The sequence below is a fragment of the Maniola jurtina genome, chromosome 28 (assembly GCF_905333055.1).
Source record: "Maniola jurtina chromosome 28, ilManJurt1.1, whole genome shotgun sequence".
Taxonomy (NCBI): domain Eukaryota; kingdom Metazoa; phylum Arthropoda; class Insecta; order Lepidoptera; family Nymphalidae; genus Maniola; species Maniola jurtina.
The window spans coordinates 2,171,077-2,196,621 of NC_060056.1; the positions used below are offsets into that span (position 1 = coordinate 2,171,077).

At 37.5% G+C, this 25,545-nt stretch overlaps 1 protein-coding gene across 9 annotated transcripts in view; it reads right to left on the reverse strand.

Moving 5' to 3' along the window:
* The window catches only part of LOC123879660 (segmentation protein cap'n'collar-like), a 133,034-nt gene that overhangs the window by 95,469 nt on the left and 12,020 nt on the right, over positions 1-25,545 (reverse strand). For 4 of the 9 annotated variants that reach the window (XM_045927494.1, XM_045927499.1, XM_045927497.1 and 1 more), the window contains exon 2: positions 6,689-8,131. The exons of 2 other annotated variants lie outside the window; for them this stretch is intronic. In XM_045927494.1, the coding sequence (XP_045783450.1) occupies positions 6,689-7,798 (1,110 nt within the window). In that variant the 5' untranslated portion in view covers positions 7,799-8,131. Of the gene's footprint in view, positions 1-6,688; positions 8,168-9,499; positions 9,650-25,545 lie in introns of those variants that run through there. 3 more of the 9 variants (XM_045927498.1, XM_045927496.1, XM_045927495.1) reach the window with 3 other exon arrangements.

Sequence of the window (25,545 nt, forward strand, 5' to 3'; positions counted from 1 at the left end):
CGTGGCTACATCTACGTTTAACGGTCTGTCCGCGAAATTCAAATTTAATTTGGTTTTTCGCAATTTGTAAACTAATACGACAAAGTAGGCTTATGGCACTTTAATAGCGCCAATGGCAGTAGGTATTATCCTCAGGTTGATATAAAAAGCTTTACTTGAATTGATATTAGTCAAAATAATGAGTTTGACATGAGTTACTCACAATTTAGTCGACACTATATAGCTAATTTCTTAAACTGGACCCTTTCAAGTAAAGATTTTTATATAAACCTGTGAGGATGATACTGCCAATGGCGCAATTAAAATGCCATAAGCCTACGTTGTCGTATTAGTTTACAGATTGCGAAAAACCATATTAAATTTGAATTTCGCGGGCAGATCCGTGTCATGCCCCTTAATGTGGCGGGGACATTAGAGTACCTACAACACGTGCCACTTTCGATTTCAATACACACGTGCATGCCTTGCCAAGTGCATTTGCATTTGATAGCAAAACAGCGGGGAGTGAATTCCAATAATACCACTATCTTATCTAGGTAGGCATACTAGGCGTTACAACTAAGAAGACCACAGCAATAATATGTTTAATTTTTACTTGCTGATGCTTTGTTCATAATGTACACTGTCCTTACAGAGTCCTAATGCGACAGTGTACTTACTCCAAGCTAACTTTTTAACCCCCGACCCAAAAAGAGGGGTGTTATAAGTTTGACGTGTGTATCTGTGTATCTGTCTGTGGCATCGCAGCTCCTAAACTAATGAACCAATTTTAATTTAGTTTTTTTTTTTTGTTTGAAAGGTGGCTTGATCGAGAGTGTTCTTAGCTATGATCCAAGAAAATCGGTTAAGCCATTTGAAAGTTATCAGCTCTTTTCTAGTTACTGTAACCTTCACTTGTCGGGGGTGTTATAAATTTTTAATTTACACTTGTTACTATTAAAAATTACGACGCTCTTCAAAGGCACAATGTCTTTCGATGTGCAATATTGTCTGCTGTACTCAGTAGGTAATACGCATAATTCGCGACAGGTAAACATGGCAAACGGGGTATGAAGCGCTAACCGGCACCGAGTTCGCGCGGGTGCTATGCGGGTGTGCGGGGCGTCCCCAACCCAATCGCCATGTCGACCTGTCGCGAACTATAGGTATCACACTAATCACATCACATCACACTAATATTATAAAGGCGAAAGTTTGTATGTGTGTTTGTATGTTTGTTACTCCTTCACGCAAAAACTACTGAACGGATTTGGCTAAAATTTGGAATGGAGGTAGATATTATCCTGGATTAGCACATTTTTATCCCGGAAAATCAAAGAGTTCCCACGGGATTTTGGAAAACTTAAATCCACGCGGACGAAGTCGCGGGCATAGGCTAGTATCTACTTATTTTTGTAGATCTTGTCATCAGTCATGTTTATAATCCGTGTCGTTTTTATCGCAGTTCATTCACCTTGCACGTAGTTTACGTAGGTAAAAGAATTCACGGAGGTAGGTTTTGTCCAAAACAACGCAAACGCTATAAAAACCCGACCAAGTGCGAGTCAGACTCGCGCACTGGGGGTTCCGTACTCGGGTATTCGCGGTTTTCAGATTATTCCTGTAATCACACTAATATTATAAAGGCGAAAGTTTGTATGTGTGTGTGTGTGTGTGTGTGTGTGTGTGTGTGTGTGTGTGTGTGTATGTTTGTTACTCCTTCACACAAAAACTACTGGACGGATTTGGCTGAAATTCAGAATGGAGATAGATAATATCCTGGATTAGCACATAGGCTACTTTTTATCCCGGAAAATCAAAGAGTTCCCACGGGATTTCAAAAAACCTAAATCCACGCGGGCGAAGTCGCGGGCATCGGCTAGTTGTGCTATAAGACCTACCTACCTGCCAAATTTCATGATTCTAGGTCAACGGGAAGTACCCTATAGGTTTCTTGACAGACACGACGGACCGACGGACAGACAGACAGACAGACAACAAAGTGATCTTATAAGGGTTCCGTTTTTCCTTTTGAGGTACGGAACCCTAAAAACTTGATTCTTTATACTTTGTACAGTGTACTGACTACTGATTACTGATGTAGATACCCGACTGTATGATGAACCCGACTACTACCCGCGAACTGGCGATAGATAGCGATAAATATAGTAAAATTGTTTTTCTGTCGCTCGGTGTACTAACATTATACTATATTTATATGTGCATATGACCTCAGAATTTTTCCTCTTTCATTTGATATCACACTCGATACAATACCAAAAAAGATTTTTGGAGATCCCAATTTTTTTGAACATAACACCTGTCAGGACGATTTTTTCTGATATTTTTTTTAGACCATTGGTTCGTAAGGCCTTTCCTATCGCCCTTATTTACTAGCTATAAAATTAAATAGGCAGCTAAAACTATTAAAGGGAGTATCTTAAATCGGCTTCAGTATGTAATATTGTAACTTGCCGGCCGTGACCCGGTTCATATTACCCACTAAGTATAGCGTGACCTCCTTTTTAACCCCCCACCCAAAAGGAGGGGTGTTATAAGTTTGACGCGTGTATCTGTGTATCTGTCTGTGGCATCGTACCTCCTAATCTAATGAACCGATTTTAATTTAGTTTTTTTTGCTTGAAAGTTGGCTTGATCGAGTGTTCTTAGCTATAATCCAAGAAAATCGGTTCCGCCGTTTAAAAGTTATCAGCTTAGTTTCTTATCGTAGTTATCTTTTCTAGTTACTGTGACCTTTAGCTGTCGGGGTTTTATAAATTTTTAATTTACACCTCAAACGGCTGAACCGATTTTCTTGGATTATTATAGCTAAGAACACTAGATTAAGCCACCTTTCAAACAAAAAAAACTAAATTAAAATCGGTTCATTAGTTTAGGAGCTACGATATATTAATTAATAATTACCAAAAATTTAAACGGACCTTACAAGAATACTTAGTAGACAAGGCGTACTACACTATTCAAGAAAACGCCAATAGATATAAAGCATAATAATTGTTACGATTCTCTTTATTAACCCCCGACCCAAAAAGAGGGGTGTTATAAGTTTGGCGTGTGTATCTGTGTATCTGTGTGTCTGTGTATCTGTGTATCTGTCTGTGGCATCGTAGCGCCTAAACGAATGAACCGATTTTAATTTAGTTTTTTTTGTTTGAAAGGTGGCTTGATCGAGAATGTTCTTAGCTATAATCTAAAAAAAATTGGTTCAGCCGTTTAAGAGTTATCAGCTCTTTTCTAGTTTTCTTGTAGAAAAGAAGGTTAGATAACCGTTAGGTTCATAATATTATGTCAATAGACAAATGTCAAGCTGTCAAGATGGATGTTGCCTAAATACATAATTATTTATTTGAAAATGATGTTTTGGAAAACTCAAATACTTTGGATCGTCGGGGGTGTTATAAATTTTTAATTTACACTTGTTTTTCTTATTAGACATTATATTATTTTATTTTTATTATATTTCATTGTAATTGTAACTTACTTTGATTTTAAATTAATTAAATGTATAAAATATTGCATGCCGTAAGGCTAAATTTGGCTGTACTTATTATAAGCTTAGATTAAGACCAATGTATATACCCAAATTTGCAATAAATTGATTGATTGATTGATTGATGCCACCGACAGATACACAGATACACACGTCAAACACCCCTCTTTTTGGGTCGGGGGTTAAGAGTATCTCAAAATCGGCTTCAGTGTGTAATATTATTGTAACTTGCAGGTCGTGACCCGGTTCGTATTACCTACTAAGTATAGCGTGACCTCGTTTCATATATCCACTGTGTTAGACACAGACTTGGAGTATCTAGATACCGCAGACCGTCCATACTTGTCCATAGTTGAGGCAACTTCGAGCGTTAACAAACTATTTAACAAGTGTAAATTAAAAATTTATAACACCCCCGACAAGTGAAGGTTACAGTAACTAGAAAAGAGCTGATAACTTTCAAACGGCTGAACTGATTTTCTTGGATTATAGCTAAGAACACTCTCGATCTAGCCACCTTTCAAACAAAAAAAAAGTAAATTAAAATCGGTTCATTCGTTTAGGCGCTACGATGCCACAGACAGATACACAGATACACACGTCAAACTTATAACACCCCTCTTTTTGGGTCGGGGGTTAAAAAACTAGAAAATAGAAAAAATACTTCATAATAATTTCAAATGTCTTTAGTTTGGATGAAAAAATGTTTTTTTGCCAAAAATAGGCGTAATTCCAAGCGTCAATTAGCAATTAATCATTTTTTAACCTCCGACCCAAAAAGAGGGGTGTTATAAGTTTGATGTGTGTATCTGTGTATCTGTGTATCTGTCTGTGGCATCGTAGCGCCTAAACGAATGAACCGATTTTAATTTAGTTTTTTTTGTTTGAAAGGTGGCTTGGTCGAGAGTGTTCTTAGCTATAATCTAAAAAAATAGGTTCAGCCGTTTAAGAGTTATCAGCTCTTTTCTAGTTTTCTTGTAGAAAAGAAGGTTAGATAACCGTTAGGTTCTTAATATTATGTCAATAGACAAATGTCAAGCTGTCAAGATGGACGTTGCCTAAATACATAATTATTTATTTGAAAATGATGTTTTGGAAAACTCAAATACTTTGGGTCGTCGGGGGTGTTATAAATATTTAATTTACACTTGTGAATAAATAAAATCTTGAATCTCAAGCAAATTCATTCACCTGGCCTCTCTCGTGGTGAGGTGCAGTTAGAGGGAAAGGGCAATACGCACAAATGGCGTTGTTCCCGTCATCTATGGAAACAGTACTTAGGTTCCACCCGCCAACGAGTTATCGCTTCGTTGAAGCGCGCTCTTAACAGGGCTCTCTCCGTCACTTGCTCCATACAATCGTAGTTCCAATTTCATTTCAATATTAAGCAACCAAAGTCCATGAAATTTTGCAGGCATATTTTAGAAACTAATATCTGTGTCTGTGGTGTTTTAGATTTTTCTAAAAATATGTAGTTTCAAAATTACAGGGGCTCAAATATTTGTATGTGAATTTTTAAGACCGCGTAACTTTGAAACCGAATGTATTAACAGAAATCTGGAAAACCACAGACATATGTATTAGTTTCTAGAATATGTCTGCAAAATTTCATGGACTTTGGTTGCTTAATATTCAAATGAAATTGGAACTACGTTTGTATGAAGCGAGTGACGGAGAGACCCCTCTTAAGTACATAAGTTGGCAACGCACTTCATAATATTGCGAATATCCATAGTATGACATCATGGACACGTCACAAAAACAAGATGTTTATTTGACACTTTATATTATGATAGACTAAAGGATGCCCGCGGCTTCACCCGCGTGGAGTTCGGTTTTTTTTAAATCCCGTAGGAACTATTCAATTTTCCAGGATAAAAAGTAGCCTATGTCCTTCCCCGGGATGTATCCCAAGTCTGTACCAAATTTCATTAAAATCGGTTCAGCGGTTGGCCCGTGAAAACGTAGCAGACAGACAGTCAGACACACTTTCGCATTTATAATATTAGTATGGATATTTAATGGCTTCCTTGACGGATTTTAGAATTCATCTCACGCTGATCGTCGCACTGATAGATCTACCACCAGTTCGGAAAGCAGATTCTACTGAGAAGAGCAGGCAAGAAACTCAGTAATATAAGTAACTATTCATATTATTCTAATCTATACTAATAATACTAATAAATAAAATTGGAGTGTCTGTCTGTAATTTCGAAATAACTACCTCATATTAAGCTCATAGGGTTATTTGAACGATACCTTAACTGAATCACACGTTTTTAAAATTTTTGTCTGTCTGTCTGTCTGTCTGTCTGTCTGTTTGAAAAGGCTAATCTTTGGAACGGCTGAACCGATTTTGACGGGATTTTCACAGACAAGGAGAGGATTGACATAGGCTACTTTTTTAACCGACTTTCAAAAAGGGAGTTGTGTTTTTCTACCTATGTACACCGAAATCTCTGAGATTTCTGAACCGATTTGCGTAATTTTTTTTTTTAATCGATAGAGGAACTTTGCGACATTGTTTCATAAAAAATTTGGATTCCAACTCCTCAATCCTGATGCTGCAGGGGATCTGACCAATCCACGCGGGCAAAGCTGTGGGCATCAGCTAGTCTAATCTATAAAAGGAAAAGATGATTGACTGACTGATCTATCAACGCACAGACTACTGGACGGATCGGGCTGAAATTTGGCATGCAGATAGCTATTTTGATGTAGACATCCGCTACGAAATGATTTTTGAAAATTCAACCCCTAAGAGGGTAAAATATGGGGTTGAAATTTGTGTAGTCTACGCCGAAGTTGCGGGCATAAGTTAGTCTTAATCTTAATTAGTCCGTACTAGGCGAAAAGCCACGAGTAGGTAAAAGCCTCCACAATTTTTCCATAACTCCCTATTCTGGGCCTCTACGCCGTAAAATACGTCTACAGCACCTGTAGAGTCTACGGGCCACCTAACTCAGTAGACTCCGGACTTGGATACTCCTTCAGTTCTATCCAATCCTCCTAAATCATTGGTGTTCATACGCAATAATACCTAAGTAAGCAATAATCCAATAACAAGAATTAAGTAGGTACAAAAAATTCTTCCTTATCGAATGCAGAGGTCAAATGGCAATCAGAACGAATAAAAACTTATATACGTACAAGAATTAGGATAGACCTTAAAAGTAATTTAAAAACTATGTGACTAACCTCTTGCGTCAATTCGTCGCCACTGTGATGGCCTTCATCAGGCTCCAACTTGACATCTGGCATCTCTTTCAGCGAAGAACTATCCATCTCACTCACACCACTAGAACTCGCGGACGTGAAACTAGTGCTTGCTCTTTCCCTCTTCACGTCCAACACCAACTCCTCTTCAAACATTGGCGCCAACTCATACACTTCTGTATCCAAAGGTGTATTTTCAAGAAGGTATTGCTCCAAATTGTCCTGTTGCTGTTTGACATCCAAGTACTCAAGATCTTGTTTGAGTTCCTTAACATCATCAAAAAGTTCTCCATAGTCCTGTAAATCGGCAAGATTCTGGTGGAATACAGAATTCGATTCCTCATAATCCAGTTTTTCTGCTTTAGTCGTGAAATACGGGATAAAATCATCAATGGCATTGTCACTGTATAGATCATCTGCTTCTCTTTCATCTCTTTCCTTCTTGATCTTGGCCATCAGATCTTCGTCTGAATCAGGTTCCTTTTTGATCTGCATCTCGTTGGGGACTAGAAGTTCGTTGACATCGAAAGATCTGCTCGCTATTTCAGCGAAAATGTCCGCTTCGGTGTGGTTTTCGAAAAAATTGGCGGATAACGTCACCACTGCATCTGGAGGGGATTGCGTCTCTGCTTGAGATGATTCCTCCTCAACTTTCACCTCCTGAGCGACATTGTCGTCTGAGGACACATTGTCTTCGGAGGGCTCATTGAGGACCTCCTCCTGGACGAGCCCGGGCGCGACTGTGTCCGTCGCAACATTATTAACTAAATATGTATGAACTGAACCCTGATTATACCATATCCGGTCATTGTTCGCCAAGTGATTGTACCGCCCGAGGGAATTTAGCTCCTCGAACAGTTGCCTTTCGTAGTTAACCAATATGTGGTCCAAAGATTTCGGGTGGACAAACCTCGGGCGTATCAACGTCCTCGCTTCGTGTTCCAAGGACCAATCTGACCCATTAGAGATGTGGAGACCCGCTAGTTGCTGGGTCTCAAGCTCGAGATACTCTTCAGGACTCGCTCTTAAGAGACTAAGGACTAAAGCTAAACGGAGGAGTTCATCTCCATACAGTTTCTTTAAGGCGATCATGTTTATTGGTTTCTTTTACACTTATTCGTATTCAGTCTTTGTTTGGGTTGAGCACTAAGATAATGAGATCATAACCGAATAGGTTTTAGTATATATTTTTTTTTAAATTTTAACACTGGCTAAGAGTCAAGTCCTTTGGTCCGGATGGCAATCGAAGACGATCTTCCGTTTGCGCTTGTCAGGTGACATCCTGAAGACGTGTCACAAATGCCTGGTAAAGTTTTCTCGGTTGTCTAGGCACATTTTGTAGGAACACATTGTCACTGAGTCACTAGGATAAATTGTGAGTTCTTTTTGGCTTCGCGCCAATTGGTCCACACTAGTTGGATAAACCTAAATGGGCAAGAGCGTGACCTTGAAAACGGCAGTCTCAAACAAAGAAAGTAAACAAAATCTAGAGTTAGTAATGCGAAAGCGTGTCCATCTGTTTGTGATCAGTTCACAGCTAAACCTACGAATTTATATTGAAGTTTGGCATCCATTCATCAATCCTATCCGTAATCTGTCAACTTTACTTTTAAACTTAGTAACTTGTCAAAGTTAGTAAGTTAGTAACTTTTGACAAATAACAACGTGGCTAACGTTGTTATTTGTCAAAAGTTGTATGACATTTTTTGACAAATAACAACGTGGCTATAAATTACTTAATCCCTCATTTACACGAGAGCTTTTTTAACGTTCGTTTTTTAACGTCCAAATAGAACAAATATATTCTCAAGTATATGGTCACACGTCAACGCTTTTTTAACGTATGAACATCAAGATATTTTGGAATACTTTGTTCTATTTACGCTCTTTTAACAGACGTCAAAAAAGCTCCAATGTAAATGAGGCATTATGACAGATTAAAATATTAATTACGGCCATAGATGTAGACAGATAATAAATAGGCTACGTTTTGAACAGAAAATTAAAAAAAAATCGCGCATAACAACCGAGTAGTTTTCGAACAAAAAACACCTAAAAACGTATTGATAAACGTTTTTATAAAAAAAAAAACGTCAACACGTATGTAGTTATAGCGGACTTAATGTATGTACATTTTAAATCGGTATTAGCACATGGTACGTACGATATTTTTGTATCAATGAATCCGATTAACTTTTGACTTCAACTAATTCAATACAAATAACTCAAACAAAAAGGAACCCGAATTGTTTTAGTTACGTAAACTAAAAAACTAAACGCAAGGTAATTAAAAATTATAAATTGAACAGTGGCTTTTAACAAATCGCTAATCATTTAAAAACTTTTTTTTTCTTAGCGTTATAATTTTTTGCCGCTTAAAAACCGCCATTTATATATTATTTTGTACATTTTGTTTGTGAAACTTAAATAAGTGAACCTAGAAAATATTTTTCAGCGAATATTTACGCGTTTTTTTGCTAGCTGATGCAAATAATAAAATCATTGTTTATTTTTTTAAATTCAGTGAAATTAAAAACACAAGTGTACCAAAAAAAAAACTACTTAGGTACACATAACTGAACGTTATATATAAACGATTTTAACTCCAATGTCCTGCTGTTTTCAACAGCTGATGCTAAAGAAAGTCTTTGTTTGAATAATTTTCACAACTCCAACATTAGAACAATTACTAAGTAAAACAAAACAGATCTAAGCAAACTGAACAACAACCTATTTCAACAAATAAATAAATTTTGAATTACAAGCTAAGTGTTAATTTAAAAAACTGAGTACTTTCGGAACTTGAGAACGTTAAAAACGTTTTTTGCTAAAAAACACGTTTATTTCGGACAGCTGATGCAAATGTCTTTGTTTATTATTAATTTGTTTATATTTAGAGATGCGGCGCGCGGCCGCACACCACGACGTTCGGTGAGCAACTGCGACTAAAATATAAATTTCACATAAAGGCGCCATTGCACTGCGCGCTGACCAGCATATGATGACCTCTCGTTACTCATACGATGTTTTGCTTCTAATGATCTTTGAGAACAGGCGTGCAGGGTCAATGGATCTATCTATTCTGGGCGATTAGGTCATATCAAGTGTATCTAGGGTTGACAACTTCATGTTTTAAAGAGCTTTAGGTTCTGCATAAAATATTAATAATTAATACCTACCACATACAAAAGGACCAATTCAATCCGAAAAGAACCTTAAATAATTAGCGACTAAAATATATAAAAAAATAGCAAAAAAAAAAAAATTTTGGAAACCTCCACTTTTTTGATGTAACATCCGTTAGGTCAATTTTTTTCGTATAAAATATAGCCTATGTCACCCGGACCTTTACAACGAATCAATTGACACCTCATTCATCAAAATCAGCCCAGTAGTTTAGGCACTACGGTGGAACACACAGAATCTGGATACTAACATACATACATAGACTGCTAAAATCATAACCCTTCCTTTTTGCCGCAGTCGGGTAAAAAAAACCTTTGCCAACCCTATTATTACTGCACTTTATGTGAATCACGTGAGAATTATCTAGGCAGGCAAGTGATATCAGAAGCTACGTAGAAACGTGTTCCTAAACAGCTGTATGACACTAATTGCACACACACTCTGCTATGTATTTTAAATTTAGGTAAAAAGAGTCATTTCTGATATGCGTAGACGCGACATCTTAGTGACAAAACGCGACGCGAGTAGGTATTTTTAACTCCCGACCCAAAAAGAGGGGTGTTATAAGTTTGACGTGTGTATCTGTGTATCTGTCTGTGGCATCGTAGCTCCTAAACTAATGAACCGATTTTAATTTAGTTTTTTTTTTTGTTTGAAAGGTGACTTGATCAGGAGTGTTCTTAGCTATAATCCAAGAAAGTCGGTTCGGCCGTTTGAAAGTTACTAGCTCTTTTCTAGTTACTGTAACCTTCACTTGTCGGGGGTGCTATAAATTTTTAATTTACACTTATTATTTTATTTTAAGGTATACATTTTGTACACTGTAAACTTTTTTATTCTTCAATAAATTTTTTTATTACTTTTGGCACAAGTTGTTATACCTAATTAATAAGTTATATATCTAATAATAATTATGTGTGTATATAGATTTAAGAATGTATTGATATTATAATTTTCTGATGTCCTAATAAATAAATCTAAATCTAAGTATATCATTTTATAGTGTTTACTTTACAATGTGCGATGTAACTTGTATGAAGCGTTGGGGACGTGTGGCGTTCGACCATATTTACTACGATAATAAATATGGTGATTGATTTTATTGCTACCAAAACTTCGTAGTACAATTATATGCAGTTCATGAAAATAAGAATTATTACTTCCTACTTTCATCTATAGGTACTAAATACTAGATGATGCCCGCGACTTCGTCTGCGTGGATTTAGGTTTTTAGGGTTCCGTACCTGAAAAGGAAAAACGGAACCCTTATATGACCACTTTGTTGTCTGTCTGTCTGTCAAGAAACCTATAGGGTACTTCCCGTTGACCTACTTTGGTAGGTAGGTAGGTCTTATAGCACAAGTACAGGAATAAATCTGAAAACCGCGAATTTGTGGTTACATCATTTAAAACAAAATTAAAATGTGTTTCAATTTTCAAAATAAGATATCTAACTATACCAAGTGGGGTATCATATGAAAGGGCTTTACCTGTACATCCTAAAACAGATTTTTATTTATTTTTATGTATAATAGTTTTTGATTTATCGTGCAAAATGTTGGAAAAAATACCTGAGTACGGAACCCTCAGTGCGCGAGTCTGACTCGCACTTGACCTTTTCAGATTTATTCCTGTACTTGTGCTATAAGACCAGATCCTGTTAAAAACAGATCAATAAAATAAAACAACTTATGAAAACCGGGAAAAAGTAATAATTTTAATTCCACCAAGCATCCATCTTGGATGGCCGCCATGGCGGGAATGGCCTTGTGTCATCCCAAAGGCGAATTCAAAAACAGAACGCACTAAAGTTCATTGCATTTTATGCATATGTCTGTGTTCTCATTTTTTTATTACGTTCAGAAATACCTGTATGACAGATCTATTTCTCGCCTTTCTTTGTTGTCTTTGTTTTGGTGACAGGGTGTTAGTATTTTTTTTTTTACAAACACTTGGCAATGATCTATGCTTTTTAGGGTTTACTCTATTCATGGAAAGAAGTTAATCTAATTAGGCGCTACGGTGGAACACACAGAATCTGGATACAAACATAGACAAACACATACATACATAGACTGCTAAAATCATAACCCTTCCTTTCGGCTTTGCCGTAGTTGGCTCGTTGGAAAGCCTGGAGCACCGCAGAGATGTAAGCTCTCTTTGCGTGTCTTATCACCTTTATAATGGGGAGTGCTTTGAACAGCTACTTGACCTCATTCCACCCTTCTTTTTCTACACCCGCACCGCACGCCACCGTAAGCAATTTCACTCTCATCACCTGGGTGCCTGGTGCACATCGACCACCCGTTGTGCCAGATCCTTTCTTCCACGCACATGCAAACTGTGGAATTAACTCCGATCGGCGGTGTTCCCACTAGATTACAACATGGGGTTATTCAAGGGGTGGACTAACACGACCTGCTCGTTTGCTCGCTATTACTATTTAAAAAAAACCGGCCAAGTGCGAGTCAGATTTGCTCACCGAGGGTTCCGTACTCAGGTAATTTTTCCGACATTTATTACGATAAATCAAAAACTATTATACATAAAAATAAAAATAAAATCTGTTTTAGAACGTACAGGTAAAGCCCTTTCATATGATACCCCACTTGGTATAGTTATCTTACTTTGAAAATTAAAACACATTTTAATTTTATTTTTTAATGATGCACAAATTCGCGGTTTTCAGATTTATCCCTGTACTTGTGCTATAAGACCTACCTACCTGCCAAATTTCATGATTCTAGGTCAGCGGGAAGTACCCTATAGGTTTCTTGACAGACAGACAGACAGACAGACAGACAGACAACAAAGTCATCCTATAAGGGTTCCGTTTTTCCTTTTGAGGTACGGAACCCTAAAAAAGAAGAAGGTGAACTGTACTTTTGACATGACAGATGACATATAGAGCTAAAGTGAAGAGCGAAATCTTAAAATGTACGCACTATACACAAGCCACGTGAAAGATTAGTTTTTTTCATCGTTTTCGCGCCAAATGAATTCGCCATATTGTTTCAACACGGTAGAAAGTGAGCGATAAGAGAAAGTGTAATAAGTATTGTATTCGCGAAAGCGTATTATTTTACGCGGTTTTTAATTAATAATTTTGAATCATTTAATATTTCTTTTTTATAAAAAAAAGAATATTAGCCAAGTTAAATGACTAATATTCCCCTTTCCTCTCCAACTAAGCGTCAGGCTTGTGCTAGGAGTAGGTACGACAATAGTGCAACGGGCGGGGTTTGAACCGTCGACCTTTCGGTTTTCAGTCCACTCCTTTACCGGTTGAGCTATTGAGGCTTAATATTTTAAACAAACAAAATTCTAGGCAGTTTTTTCCATAACTGTATGTTATGTGTTTTTTTTTTTAAATTCATATACAAGTTAGCCCTTGACTGCAATCTCACCTGGTGGTAAGTGATGATGCAGTCTAAGATGGAAGCGGGCTAAACTGATTGGAGTATGGCAATTTTTACTAAGCCCATATCTCTTTGGTTTCTATAGGGCATCGTACCGGAACGCTAAATCGCTTGGCGGCACGGCTATGCCGGTAGGGTGGAAACTAGCCACGGCCGAAGGCGGCCGTGGCTAGTTACCACCCTACCGGCTAAATAAAGGCGAAAGTTTGTGTGTATGTGTGTATGTTTGTTACTCCTTCACGCAAAACCACTGGACGGATTTGGCTGAAATTCGGAATAGAGATAGATAATATCCTGGATTAGCACATAGGCAACTTTTATCCCAGAAAATCAAAGAGTTCCCACGGGATTTCAAAAAACCTAAATCCACGCGGACGGAGTCGCGGGCGTCAACTAGTCATAGATATTAATGAGAATATGGGTCTTTTATGTTAAATAAATATTAAATACTGTTTAAAATATTATATTCCGCGAAATTCGATAAAAACGCAGTCATTATCCATCTTTTCAAACATAATATAACTGCATATTATGTATTAACAACAAGTTAACATAATCCAAGTTAGCCCTCTTCCATCTTAGACTGCATCATCACTCACCACCAGGAGAGATCGCAGTCAAGGGCTAACTTGTATTAAATTAAATTGAGAATTTTCTATAAACTAGGGATTTGTTACTATTTATAGTAAGTATTGCCGATAAACCCATTCACCTTGTCACACAAGCCAAACACTACTCAAGCAGTTAAGGACATCATGTATATTGTATGTTGCCTTCCTTTTCCCTTATATGTGAATAGATAAGGACAGCTGGTGACTAACATAATAGGCTTGCCTACTGCACATAGGTCGGTACTTATTCGGATGTATATAAATCTCTAAACAGAAATGACAGGATTCTAAACTTAGTTGATCTACGAATCCATAATAATAATATATAAAATAAATGCGAAAGTGCGTCTGTCTGTCTGCTACCTTTTCACGACCTAACAGTTTAATTTAACCGATTCTGACGAAAGGTACAGAGTTAACTTATATCCCGGGGACGGACATAGGCTACTTTTATCCCGGAAAATCAAAGAGTTCCCGCGAGATTCATAAAGACCCATCCGCTTAATCGATTTTTATGAAAGGAACCGAGGTAGCTTGCGTTCATGCTATTGACATAGACAACTTTTTATGCCGGAAAACCAAACAGTCCCCACGGGATCTTCAAAAATCAAAGAGTTCCCACGGGGTTTTTAAAAAACTAAATCAAACATGTAACATCCGTTAGGTAAATTTTTTTCGTGTAGCCTGTGTCAGCCGGACCTTTACGACGAATCGATTGGCACCTCATTCATCAAAATAGGCCCAGTAGTTTAGGCGCTACGGTGGAACACACAGAATCTGGATACAAACATACGTACACATACATACATAGACTGCTAAAATCATAACCGTTCCTTTTGGCTTTGCCGCAGTCGGGTAAAAAAGAAACATGTTCAAAATCTGGGTCATACACGTAACAATCTGTTCTTTATAGCCCATCTAAGGTCTACCTTATAAGATATGAGTAGTTCGCGATTCGAACCATATTGAATCTGCGGTAACCTAAGTATAATCTGAAAACCTGTCATGCCATACATAGACATCTTTGACCATATGGTGCTTACAACGCCGTATGGTTATGGGGCTATGCAGTGTCCACTATCTTTTCGGAGTTGTATGTGTATTAAGAAACTAGCTGTGCCCGCGACTTCGTTCGCGTGGAATAGTGACTTTTCGGGCAGCATATACTTTGTACGTTAAAAATGTTCGCCGTGATTCTTTAAATTGACATAACTTTTTTATTTATGAACCGATTGACATGAAATAAACACTAAACGTTAAGTGAAGCTTACTACAATATATTAGTGAAAACCGTATCTAAATCGAATAAGCCGTTTCTGATATTAGCGTGCACAAACACACAGACAAACAGACAAACAGACAAAAATAATAATTTATTACAATTTCGGGTTCGGCATCGATATAATAACAACCCCTGCTACTTTTTTTTATATATTTCCATTGTACAGATACCACTTTTCTACAATTTTATTATATGTATATAGATTAAATATCATTTGCTTGGTGAAGGAAAACATCGTGAACAAATCTGCATCTAGGCAGGTCCAGTTTCCGAACGTTAGCTCTCTTAGCACCAACCTTGAACTCAGTATGTAAGAAAAAAACATCGGATGACGCAAAATGTGCGCGAAACGACATCTTAATTAGAATTTCAAATGTTTGCAGTTCAATGACCAATGAACGATATGCAGAATCGATGTTTTATCAATTCATCGATATCAAAGCGAAAGCGATTGATAATAATAATAATCGATTTTTATCTGCAAAAGATATGACCTTATTCAGTCATCAAAATGTCCTAAACAAAAATAATGTCCTAAATTAAAGTGGGAGTTTATTTTTAAGAGTACGGAACCCAAAGGGTGACAACGGGACCCTATTACTAAGCCTCTACTGTTTGTCTGTCTGTCTGTCAGCGGGCTGTATCTCATGAACCGTGGTTATAGGCACAGTTCGCGACAGTTAGGGAACTTCTAACAAAACGTCGAGGCTTGGACTTCACTGGCAGACTTAGGTTGAAATCTATAGAGCGCACTTTGACTTTGCTTAGACTTAAGTTTCAGTTAAAACGAGACAGATTTATGCCAGCGGTATAACGCTGTCTCGTTTTAACAGTGTCTTAAGTCTGAGCAAAGTCAAAGTGCGATCTATAGATCTCAGCCTTAGGCCCTAAAGTAGCCCTATTTTCCTTTACGTCACCATACCCTCATATTTCACATTATCATCGATTCAGTATCTAACTGAGAGTTGTTTCATTCTGTAGTAGGTAGAAGTTTTCACAGAGTTTATATTATTTCTATTAGCAGATAGCTAGTTATTTCAAAATGGCGGCCTCGTAAATTAATAACTCAAAAACCCCCGACACAAAAACCTCTACAAGAAAACTAGAAAAGAGCTGATAACTTTCAAACGGCTGAACCGATTTTCTTGGATTATAGCTAAGAACACTCTCGATCAAGCCACCTTTCAAACAAAAAAAAATAAGTTAAAATCAGTTCATTAGTTTAGGACCTACGATGCCACAGACAGATACATAGATACACACGTCAAACTTATAACACCCCTCTTTTTGGGTCGGAGGTTAAAAATCGGTTCATTCGTTTAGGAGCTACGATGCCACAGACAGATACACACGTCAAACTTATAACACCTCTCTTTTTGGGTCGGGGGTTAACTTGACCGGTTTCCTTGAATAAGTTTTGGGAAAAATTGCACAGAACTCGGTTAACAGGGCTCTCTCCGTCACTCGTTTCATACAATCGTAGTTCCAATTTCATTTGAATATTAAGCAACCAAAGTCCATGAAATTTTGCAGACATCTCTCTGGGCTGGTTTCCGCACTTAAACGTTTCCGTCTGTTGTGCGTCATTTTTTTTTTGCAGACATATTCTAGAAACTAATATCTGTGTCTGTGGTGTTTTAGATTTTTCTAAAAATATGTAGTTTTAAAATTACAGGGGCTCAAAGATTTGTATGAAATTTTTTAAGACCGCGTAACTTTGAAACCGAATATTTTAACAGAAATCTGGAAAACCACAGACATAGATATTAGTTTCTAGAATATGTCTGCAAAATTTCATAGACTTTGGTTGCTTAATATTCAAATGAAATTGGAACTACGATTGTATGAAACGAGTGACGGAGAGAGCCCTCGACTCTTAAGAATTGAGTTAGCCTTCTCTATGGCCTCCGTAAAACTCCAAAAACGTGTAAAGACTAAAGACATTTGTGTTTACGTTTGAAATAATTTAAAACAAACATGGCCGCTCATTACATTATTATTATTCGTTGATTAACTAAATGTAGGTCGCGGTGACAAGGGCAATCCGTTTGTATGGGCCTTGGAGATCAAAAGTGCATTCTTACTGAATTTATAGCGGCCTAAATATCTTGCACGTTGCGCCAGATGTCAACAAAATACATGGTTACCTGGGTACCGGCAGCGTGCAGGCCATAGAGGCACAAAAGCGCTGCTTACCCTGATTCATATAGTTCAATGCTCATTTTTAACCCCCGACCCAAAAAGAGGGGTGTTATAAGTTTGACGTGTGTATCTGTGTATCTGTCTGTGGCACCGTAGCGCCTGCATACACTCAGAAAGGAGGCTGGACCAAAAATACACAGCGAAATGATTGTGACGTGTGCATACATCTTGCATTCATGTGTTTGTGCGAGGCCGAATGAAATAAACTTCTGTCCGATTTCGGAAGGGCCTCGCGCGAAATTATTTATATAAACCCTGGCTTTATTGCCAAGAAAAGACAATGCCCATTCAAGTATGAACAAATGTACTGTCTTCAAGATTTTTGTATCACCATCAAATCAAGCTCTATCTGTTCAATGACATCATCAGAATATATGTAGAAAAAATTAGTGAAAACGGTTTCCGCATTTCAGAAATATTAACCATAAAAAATTGCAATATTTTGAGGTTAGGTCCAGCTAAAAAGTAAGAAAGGATCTTTATAGACTTAATAAAACAGTCAGTTTCAGATTCTTTTAAACAAAATAGTCGAGTAGGTATTCGACTGATAGCAGAGAAAGAAAAATATAGCCTTTTATTTTACGAATACTTACCTACCTAGTACCCGTTCACATATAGGTACATCGCTGACCTACACGATTGACACCGATGACAGAATTCTACATGTTCTGTAGTAATGATTAGTATGAATGATTGGATAGTAATAAAGAAATAATATATCACCCGTATCGGATACAGGAAGTGGCAATTTGTAGGGCACATAGTTCGAAAAAACGATAGGCGTTTGGGTCCCAAAAGTGTTGGCATCACTACCTCGTAGCAGAAAGCGCAGCGTTGAAAGACCCCCCTCACTAGGTGGAGAGACAACGAGTCGCAAGAAGCCGCTGGATTCAGGCGGCGCAAGGCCGTTGTCTGTGGAAGTCCCTACAAGAGACCTATGTCCAGACGTGGACCTCTAGCGGTTGGATACCTAGCTTTATGAGACCAGATAATACATCTAGTGGGAGGCTTTGGCTGTGGCTAGTTACCACTCTACTGGATAATTCACTCTGCTATGAGCAAAGTCCTACAGCTACTCAACTCGGCGCGTAACATACACAAACCGAAATAAAAACATACTAAATAGAATCTAAACAAACAAAAAATATGGCGTCTATATATCGCTAGGCATCTCGAACATAGACAGTATAGACTGGGGCTATGTACCTACTCTTGCCGATGAAAATAAATCGATTCGACTTTCTTCGAATTATGTAAGTACTACATCAAAACGTTTGAGAAGGTTAAAAAATCATAAATGCGGTAAAAATAAAGATAATTATTATTCACAGTAAAAATTGGCTCTAAAAATAATAATAAACAAATCAGAGTAACAAAACTCAAATTAAAAAAATCGATATCGTAGACCTAGATAATCGATATAACAAACAATAATATCATTTTTAAAAATGGGCATCCCTTCTCAGTACTTTTGTGACAAATGAATGGCAATCAGTATATAACTACAATAATGGCTTCTTACCAGGCTGCATGGTCTACGATCTTTGCCTTTCCTGAAGGGGATAAAAATTAAAAGTTAAAACTAACTATAATAATGGCAATGGCTTACATAACAGCCGGAAGTTTAAAAGCACTTTTATTTACGAAAAAAATAATCCCAAAACAAATATTCATGAAACTTAGTGAGAAATTATGTTTTTATTTTAGCTTTAATAAATGAATAAAATATTTAAGGTACAATGCTTCTTGTGAGAGTACTGTCCATGGGCATTCTCCTTTCTTTTGTTTTGCTGTTAAAAATATCATAACATTAACAAGTGTACATGACAGAATATTTTGTTATTTTATGTAATTACATATATGGTTCCAGAGAAAAAAAGGAACCCTTTTTTATTACCCGCCGACCCAAAAAGAGTGGTGTTATATAAGTTTGACGTGTTTATCTGTGTATCTGTCTGTGGCATCGTAGCTCCTAAACCAATGAACCGATTTTAATTTAGTTTTTTTGTTGTTTGAAAGGTGGCTTGATTAGGAGTGTTCTTAGCTATAATCCAAGAAAATCGGTTCAGCCGTTTGAAAGTTATCAGCTCTTTTCTAGTTACTGTAACCTTCACTTGTCGGGGGTGTGATAAATTTTTAATTTACACTTGTTATGATATAGGTTGTCACATGGCGATCCCACGGGATTTTTAAAGGATCATCAGTTTAAATGTTTTTACCTGGTACAGAGATACCTTGCATCTCGCGAATTAAGCTACTTTTATCACAGTTTTATCACTTTAGTTACAGTAACTAGAAAAGAGCTGATAACATTCAAACGGCTGAACCGATTTTCTTGGATTATAGCTAAGAACACTCTCGATCAAGCCACCTTTCAAACAAAAGAAACTAAATTAAAATCAGTTCATTAGCTTAGGAGCTACGATGCCACAGATAGATACACACGTCAAACTTATAACACCCCTCTTTTTGGGTCGGGGGTTAATAAAATATGAATACAGGACGGAAACAACTACTATACCATATATTCGAATACTATACCATATAGGTCGAATTCAAATAGTTACTGTACCTATTTGTTGATTTTGCAACCACATATTGTGGCGATATGGTTTCCTGTAGCTTTTGGCATGATAAGGCGGAAGTAGATGCATCGTGCATTAAACTAAACTCCTAAGTACCTTGATAAGAGAAACACTAATTCAGGAAATTCACCAAAGTACGGGAAGCCGACTAGGTTGTGTTAATAAAATGTAGGGAGACCAAACATCCTGTATATTATTTGGAAATTTTAATCGAAAAGAAAATATATTAACAGGGCTCTCTCCGTCACTCGCTTCATACAATCGTAGTTCCAATTTCATTTGAATATTAAGCAAGCAAAGTCTATGAAATATTGCAGACATATTCTAGAAAGTAATATCTGTGTTTGTGGTATTTTAGATTTTTCTAAAAATATGAAGTTTTAAAATTACAGGGGCTCAAAAATTTGTAGCACCCCCGACAAGTGAAGGTTACAGTAACTAGAAGAGAGCTGATAACTTTCAAACGGCTGAACCGATTTTCTAAATTTTAAATTTTTAAGACCGCGTAACTTTGAAACCAAATATTTTAACAGAAATCTGGAAAACCACAGACATAGATATTAGTTTTTAGAATATGTCTGCAAAATTTCATGGACTTTGGTTGCTTAGTATTCAAATGAAATTGGAACTACGTTTGTATGAAGCGAGTGACGGAGAGACTTAAGCTAATTTTAAAAAGGTAAAGTTAAACAGCACTAAAACACTACTATTACCCGAGACCTACCGATAGTTGAATGAAATAGTACCTATTGCTTTTCTGTCGCTTGGTGTATTTTTAACCCCGAACCCAAAAAGAGGGGTGTTATAAGTTTGACGTGTGTATCTGTGTATCTGTCTGTGGCATCGTAGCTCCTAAGCTAATGAACTGATTTTATTTTAGTTTCTTTTGTTTGAAAGGTGGCTTGATCGAGTGTTCTTAGCTATATTCCAAGAAAATCGGTTCAGCCGTTTGAAAGTTATCAGCTCTCTTCTAGTTACTGTAACCTTCACTTGTCGGGGGTGCTATAAATTTTTAATTTACACTTGTAACATTGTATGTCTGTTCGTCTGTCCTGTCTGTCAAGAAAACCTATAGGGTAGGGATCTGTTGTAGAATCATAAAATTTGGTTTTACAACACAAGTAAAGGAATAATCCGAAAAACGTGAATTCGTGGTTACATCACAAACGAAAAATCAAAATGTATAATTAATTTACTAAATCAGGTATAGATGGTGTTGTCTATCATTAACTTGCAGTGTTTCACATGAAAATCACACTAATATTATAAAGGTGAAAGTTTGTGTGTATGTGTGTATGTTTGTTACTCCTTCACGCAAAAACTACTGGACGGATTTGGCTGAAATTTGGAGATAGATAATATCCTGGATTAGCACATAGACAACTTTTTATCCCGGAAAATCAAAGAGTTCCCACGGGATTTCAAAAACCTAAACCCACGCGAGCGAAGTCGCGGGCATCAGCTAGTGAATAATATATTTTGTATGATGGCTCGGAACCTTACATGTCTGACTCGCACTTGGCCGGTTTTTTGGGCATTCATGTAAAAATGTCAGTTTAAGACCTGTTAAACTCATTTATCACAGGCAGGCTTGCAATGAACATTAAAACAAAGAGAATGATTTACTTGGACGTCCTTAACACGTCCTCACCCACACACACGTGTGACTGTCATGTCTGTCGGTGCATTGAACGTTACACCTACATGGAGTGAATTTAGGAGATGAAACTCGAGGCAAAGACCTCTGAGGTTAAGTGTTGTGAGAGGCCTCGGCCGTGGCTAGTTACCACCCTACCGTGCCGCCAAACGATTTAGCCGAGTTTCAATCTTGTTCTTCATATAGGAAAAGCATTTCGAACCAGTGGTAGATGCATTTGACAATTCAACAAGTGTAAATTAAAAATTTTCAACACCCCCGACAAATCATTTTCAAATAAATAATTATGTATATCTAGGCAACGTCCATCTTGACAACTTGACATTTGTCAATTGACACTTGAATATTATGAACATAAGGGTTATCTAACCTTCTTTTCTACAAGAAAACTAGAAAATAGCTGATAACTTTTAAACGGCTGAACCAATTTTTTTGGATTATAGCTAAGAACACTCTCGATCAAGCCAAGCCACCTTTCAAACAAAAAAAACTAAATTAAAATCGGTTCATTCGTTTAGGCGCTACGATGCCACAGACAGATACACAGATACACAGACACACAGATACACAGATACACACGTCAAACTTATAACACCCCTCTTTTTGGGTCGGGGGTTAAAAATAATATAGAAGCAGGCGTTATTTTGCGCAAGTCCATGACATACATGGAACCAAAATCTTAATTTGCTATAATCCGCCAAACCAAACAAATCTGTATGGTGCAACATGCAGCATGCGACATGCACCGCCCGCCCTCCCACTGATAAACATGTAGGAAAAGCCAGCTACCAAGCAAGCGCACGACGCGGACGGGACGGTGTCGGGGCGAAACGTGCATAGAGTCACGAGTGGTTTTGGGATTTGTGTGGTGCTGCGTGGTGGTGGTGCGTGGCTTGTTCGGTGGCTGGCTTTTCCTGCATGTTTATCAGTGGGAGGGCGGGCGATGCATGTCGCATGCTGCATGTTGCACATACAGATTTCTTTGGTTTGGCGGATTATAGCAAATTAAGCTTTTGGTTCCTTGTAATTCAAAAGTTCTTGTAAAAGTTTAATTGAATCCATACTAATATCATCGCAGGTATTATCTAGTGTTTAAAATGGCCTGTCTGTCGGTGCATTGAACGTCACACCTACACAGGGTGGAGTTAGGAGACGAAACTCAAGGCAAAACCCTCTGATTTTAATTGATCAAAGTTAGACCAGCATTTAAATCCTAGGTAGTAAGGTACTATGTATAATCACTACCCATATTATAAATGCGAAAGTGTGTTTGTTTGTTTATTAGTTTGTCCTTCAATCACGCCGCAATTGGTCTGTGGAGAATGACCAAGCTACTTTTTATCCCGGTAAATCAAGGAGTTCCCACGGGATCTTTAAAAGCCTAAATCCACGCGGACGAAGTCATTTCATGGAAGTCGGTTAAACTGTTAGGCCGTGAAAAGGTAGCAGACAGACAGACACACTTTCGCATTTATAATATTAGTATGGATTATTTTAGAACTCAGTAAGGTAAGAATATTTAGTTAAGTTGTTGTTTCGGTCAATAACCTGCTGACTAAGAGGTCATATGACCAGAATATCGCGTAAGCATCGTTTCTGATGACACCCAATTAAGGCTTTGTGTCCAAATATCATAATAAGTGATAATACTAAGTAGGTAGGTAGGTACCTAGTATCAAACTTCGTCCGGGTGGGTTTAGGTTTTTCAACACTCCGTAAAAACTCTTTGATTTTCCAGGATAAAAAGTAGCCTATGTGTTAATCCAGGGTATAATCTATCTCCATTTCGGATTTCAGCCAAATCCGTTCAGTGGATTTTGCGTGACAGAGTAACAAGTACATACACACACACTTTCGCATTTATAATATTAGTATGGATTATTTCAACACTCAAGTGAGGTAAGAATATTTTAGTTAAGTTCTTGTGTTTCGGTCAATCAACTGCTGACTAGAGTCTAAAAGTCTAATAGGGTGCCATAGGCACTCTTCGGGTAAGACTAAAGAACCCTAATAAGAAAGAACACATTATACACACACTTATTAAACTTTAAAACGCATGATAACTACCGCGTAAGTTTACTAGTTGCTATCTAATCTATACTAATAAATGAAATTGGAGTGTCTGTCTGTAATTTCGAAATAATTACCTCATATTAAGCTCTTATGGTTATTTGAACGATACCAACACTGAATCACACGTTTTAAAAATTTTTGTCTGTCTGTCTGTCTGTCTGTTTGAAAAGGCTAATCTTTGGAACGGCTGAACCGATTTTGACGGGATTTTCACAGACAAGTAGAGGATTGACCAGGGTGTAACATAGGCTACTTTTTTAACCGACTTTCAAAAAGGGAGTTGTGTTTTTCTGCCTATGTACACCGAAATCTCCGAGATTTATGAACCGATTTGCGTAATTTTTTTTTTAATCGATAGAGGAACTTTGTGACATTGTTTCATAAAAAAATTGGATTCCAACTCCTCAATCCTGATGCTGCAGGGGACCTCACCATCAATACTGATGGGATTTAGAAACTGTCGGTTATAAATTAATTGATATTGAAGGTATCTGTACCAAGTAAAGACTTTGTCGTTGACTTCAAGGACCTAACTCCTCAACCCTGATGCTGTAAGGAATTGCATTCCTAAACCCAGGTGATTCCTCGGGATTTTTAAAGGATCATCCGTTTAAATGTTTTTACGTAGTACAGAAAAACGTTGCAACCCCGGGACGGGCTATTACGGATAGGCTACTTTTATCCTGGGAAATCAAAAGTTCCCACGGGATTTCAGACCCTAAATCTACGCGGGCGAAGCTGCGGGCATCAGCTAGTCTAAATATATAATTTAAGGAAAAGGTGACTGACTAACTAACTGGATCGCGCCATAAGCTAGTTTTTCAATAAGTTACCTTGGAAAAAATCTATGACACAGGTACAGTTTATTCAATCGTGTAAAAAATACTGGGTGCATTGCTGCAGAAAACAGACTGCATTCCAAATATTTAAAAATAAATCATCTTCCTAATATTAAAAAAAAAAAAACAACAGATAAATATTTAAAAATAAATCATCTTTACAGATAAATAACTAATCTCCGTTCGCAAACGTTCGGAAATCTTTAAACAAAAGGTAAACATGAATAATTTTTAATAGAACGTCCTTGCGAACGAACGGTCGAGGGGTCATCGACCTAGCTCGCACGCCTACAGCCAAAATTTTATTACGTTCGAAGTTTTCGCGCCCGTGAATATGACATGGCCGAACGATTATGGGAAAGAAATAATTATGGCGAACGTGGGAAGGGGTGACTAATTACTAATCACACTAATATTATAAAGGCGAAAGTTTGTATGTGTGTGTGTGTGTGTGTGTGTGTGTGTGTGTGTGTGTGTGTGTGTGTGTGTGTGTGTGTGTGTGTGTGTGTGTGTGTGTGTGTGTGTGTGTGTGTGTGTGTGTGTGTGTATGTTTGTTACTCTTTTACGCAAAAAGTACTAGACGGATTTGGCTGAAATTTGGAATGGAGATAGGTAATATCCTGGATTAGCACATAGGCTACTTTTTATCCCGGAAAATCAAAGAGTTCCCACGGGATTTAGAAAATCCTAAATCCACGCGGGCGAAGTCGCGGGCATCGGCTAGTTATTATCTAAATACTAGCTGATGCCCGCGACTTGGTTCGCGTGGATATAAGTTTTTAAAAATCCCGTAGGAACTCTTTAATTTTCCGGGATAGAAAGTAGCCTATATGTTAATCTATCTCCATTCTAAATTTCAGCCAAGTCGATCCAGTAGTTTATGTGTGAAAGAGTAACAAACATACTCACTTACAAACTTTCGGCTTTATAATATTAGATGTGAAGTGTAATTATAAAAAAATCGCCCAAGTGCGAGTAAGGCTCG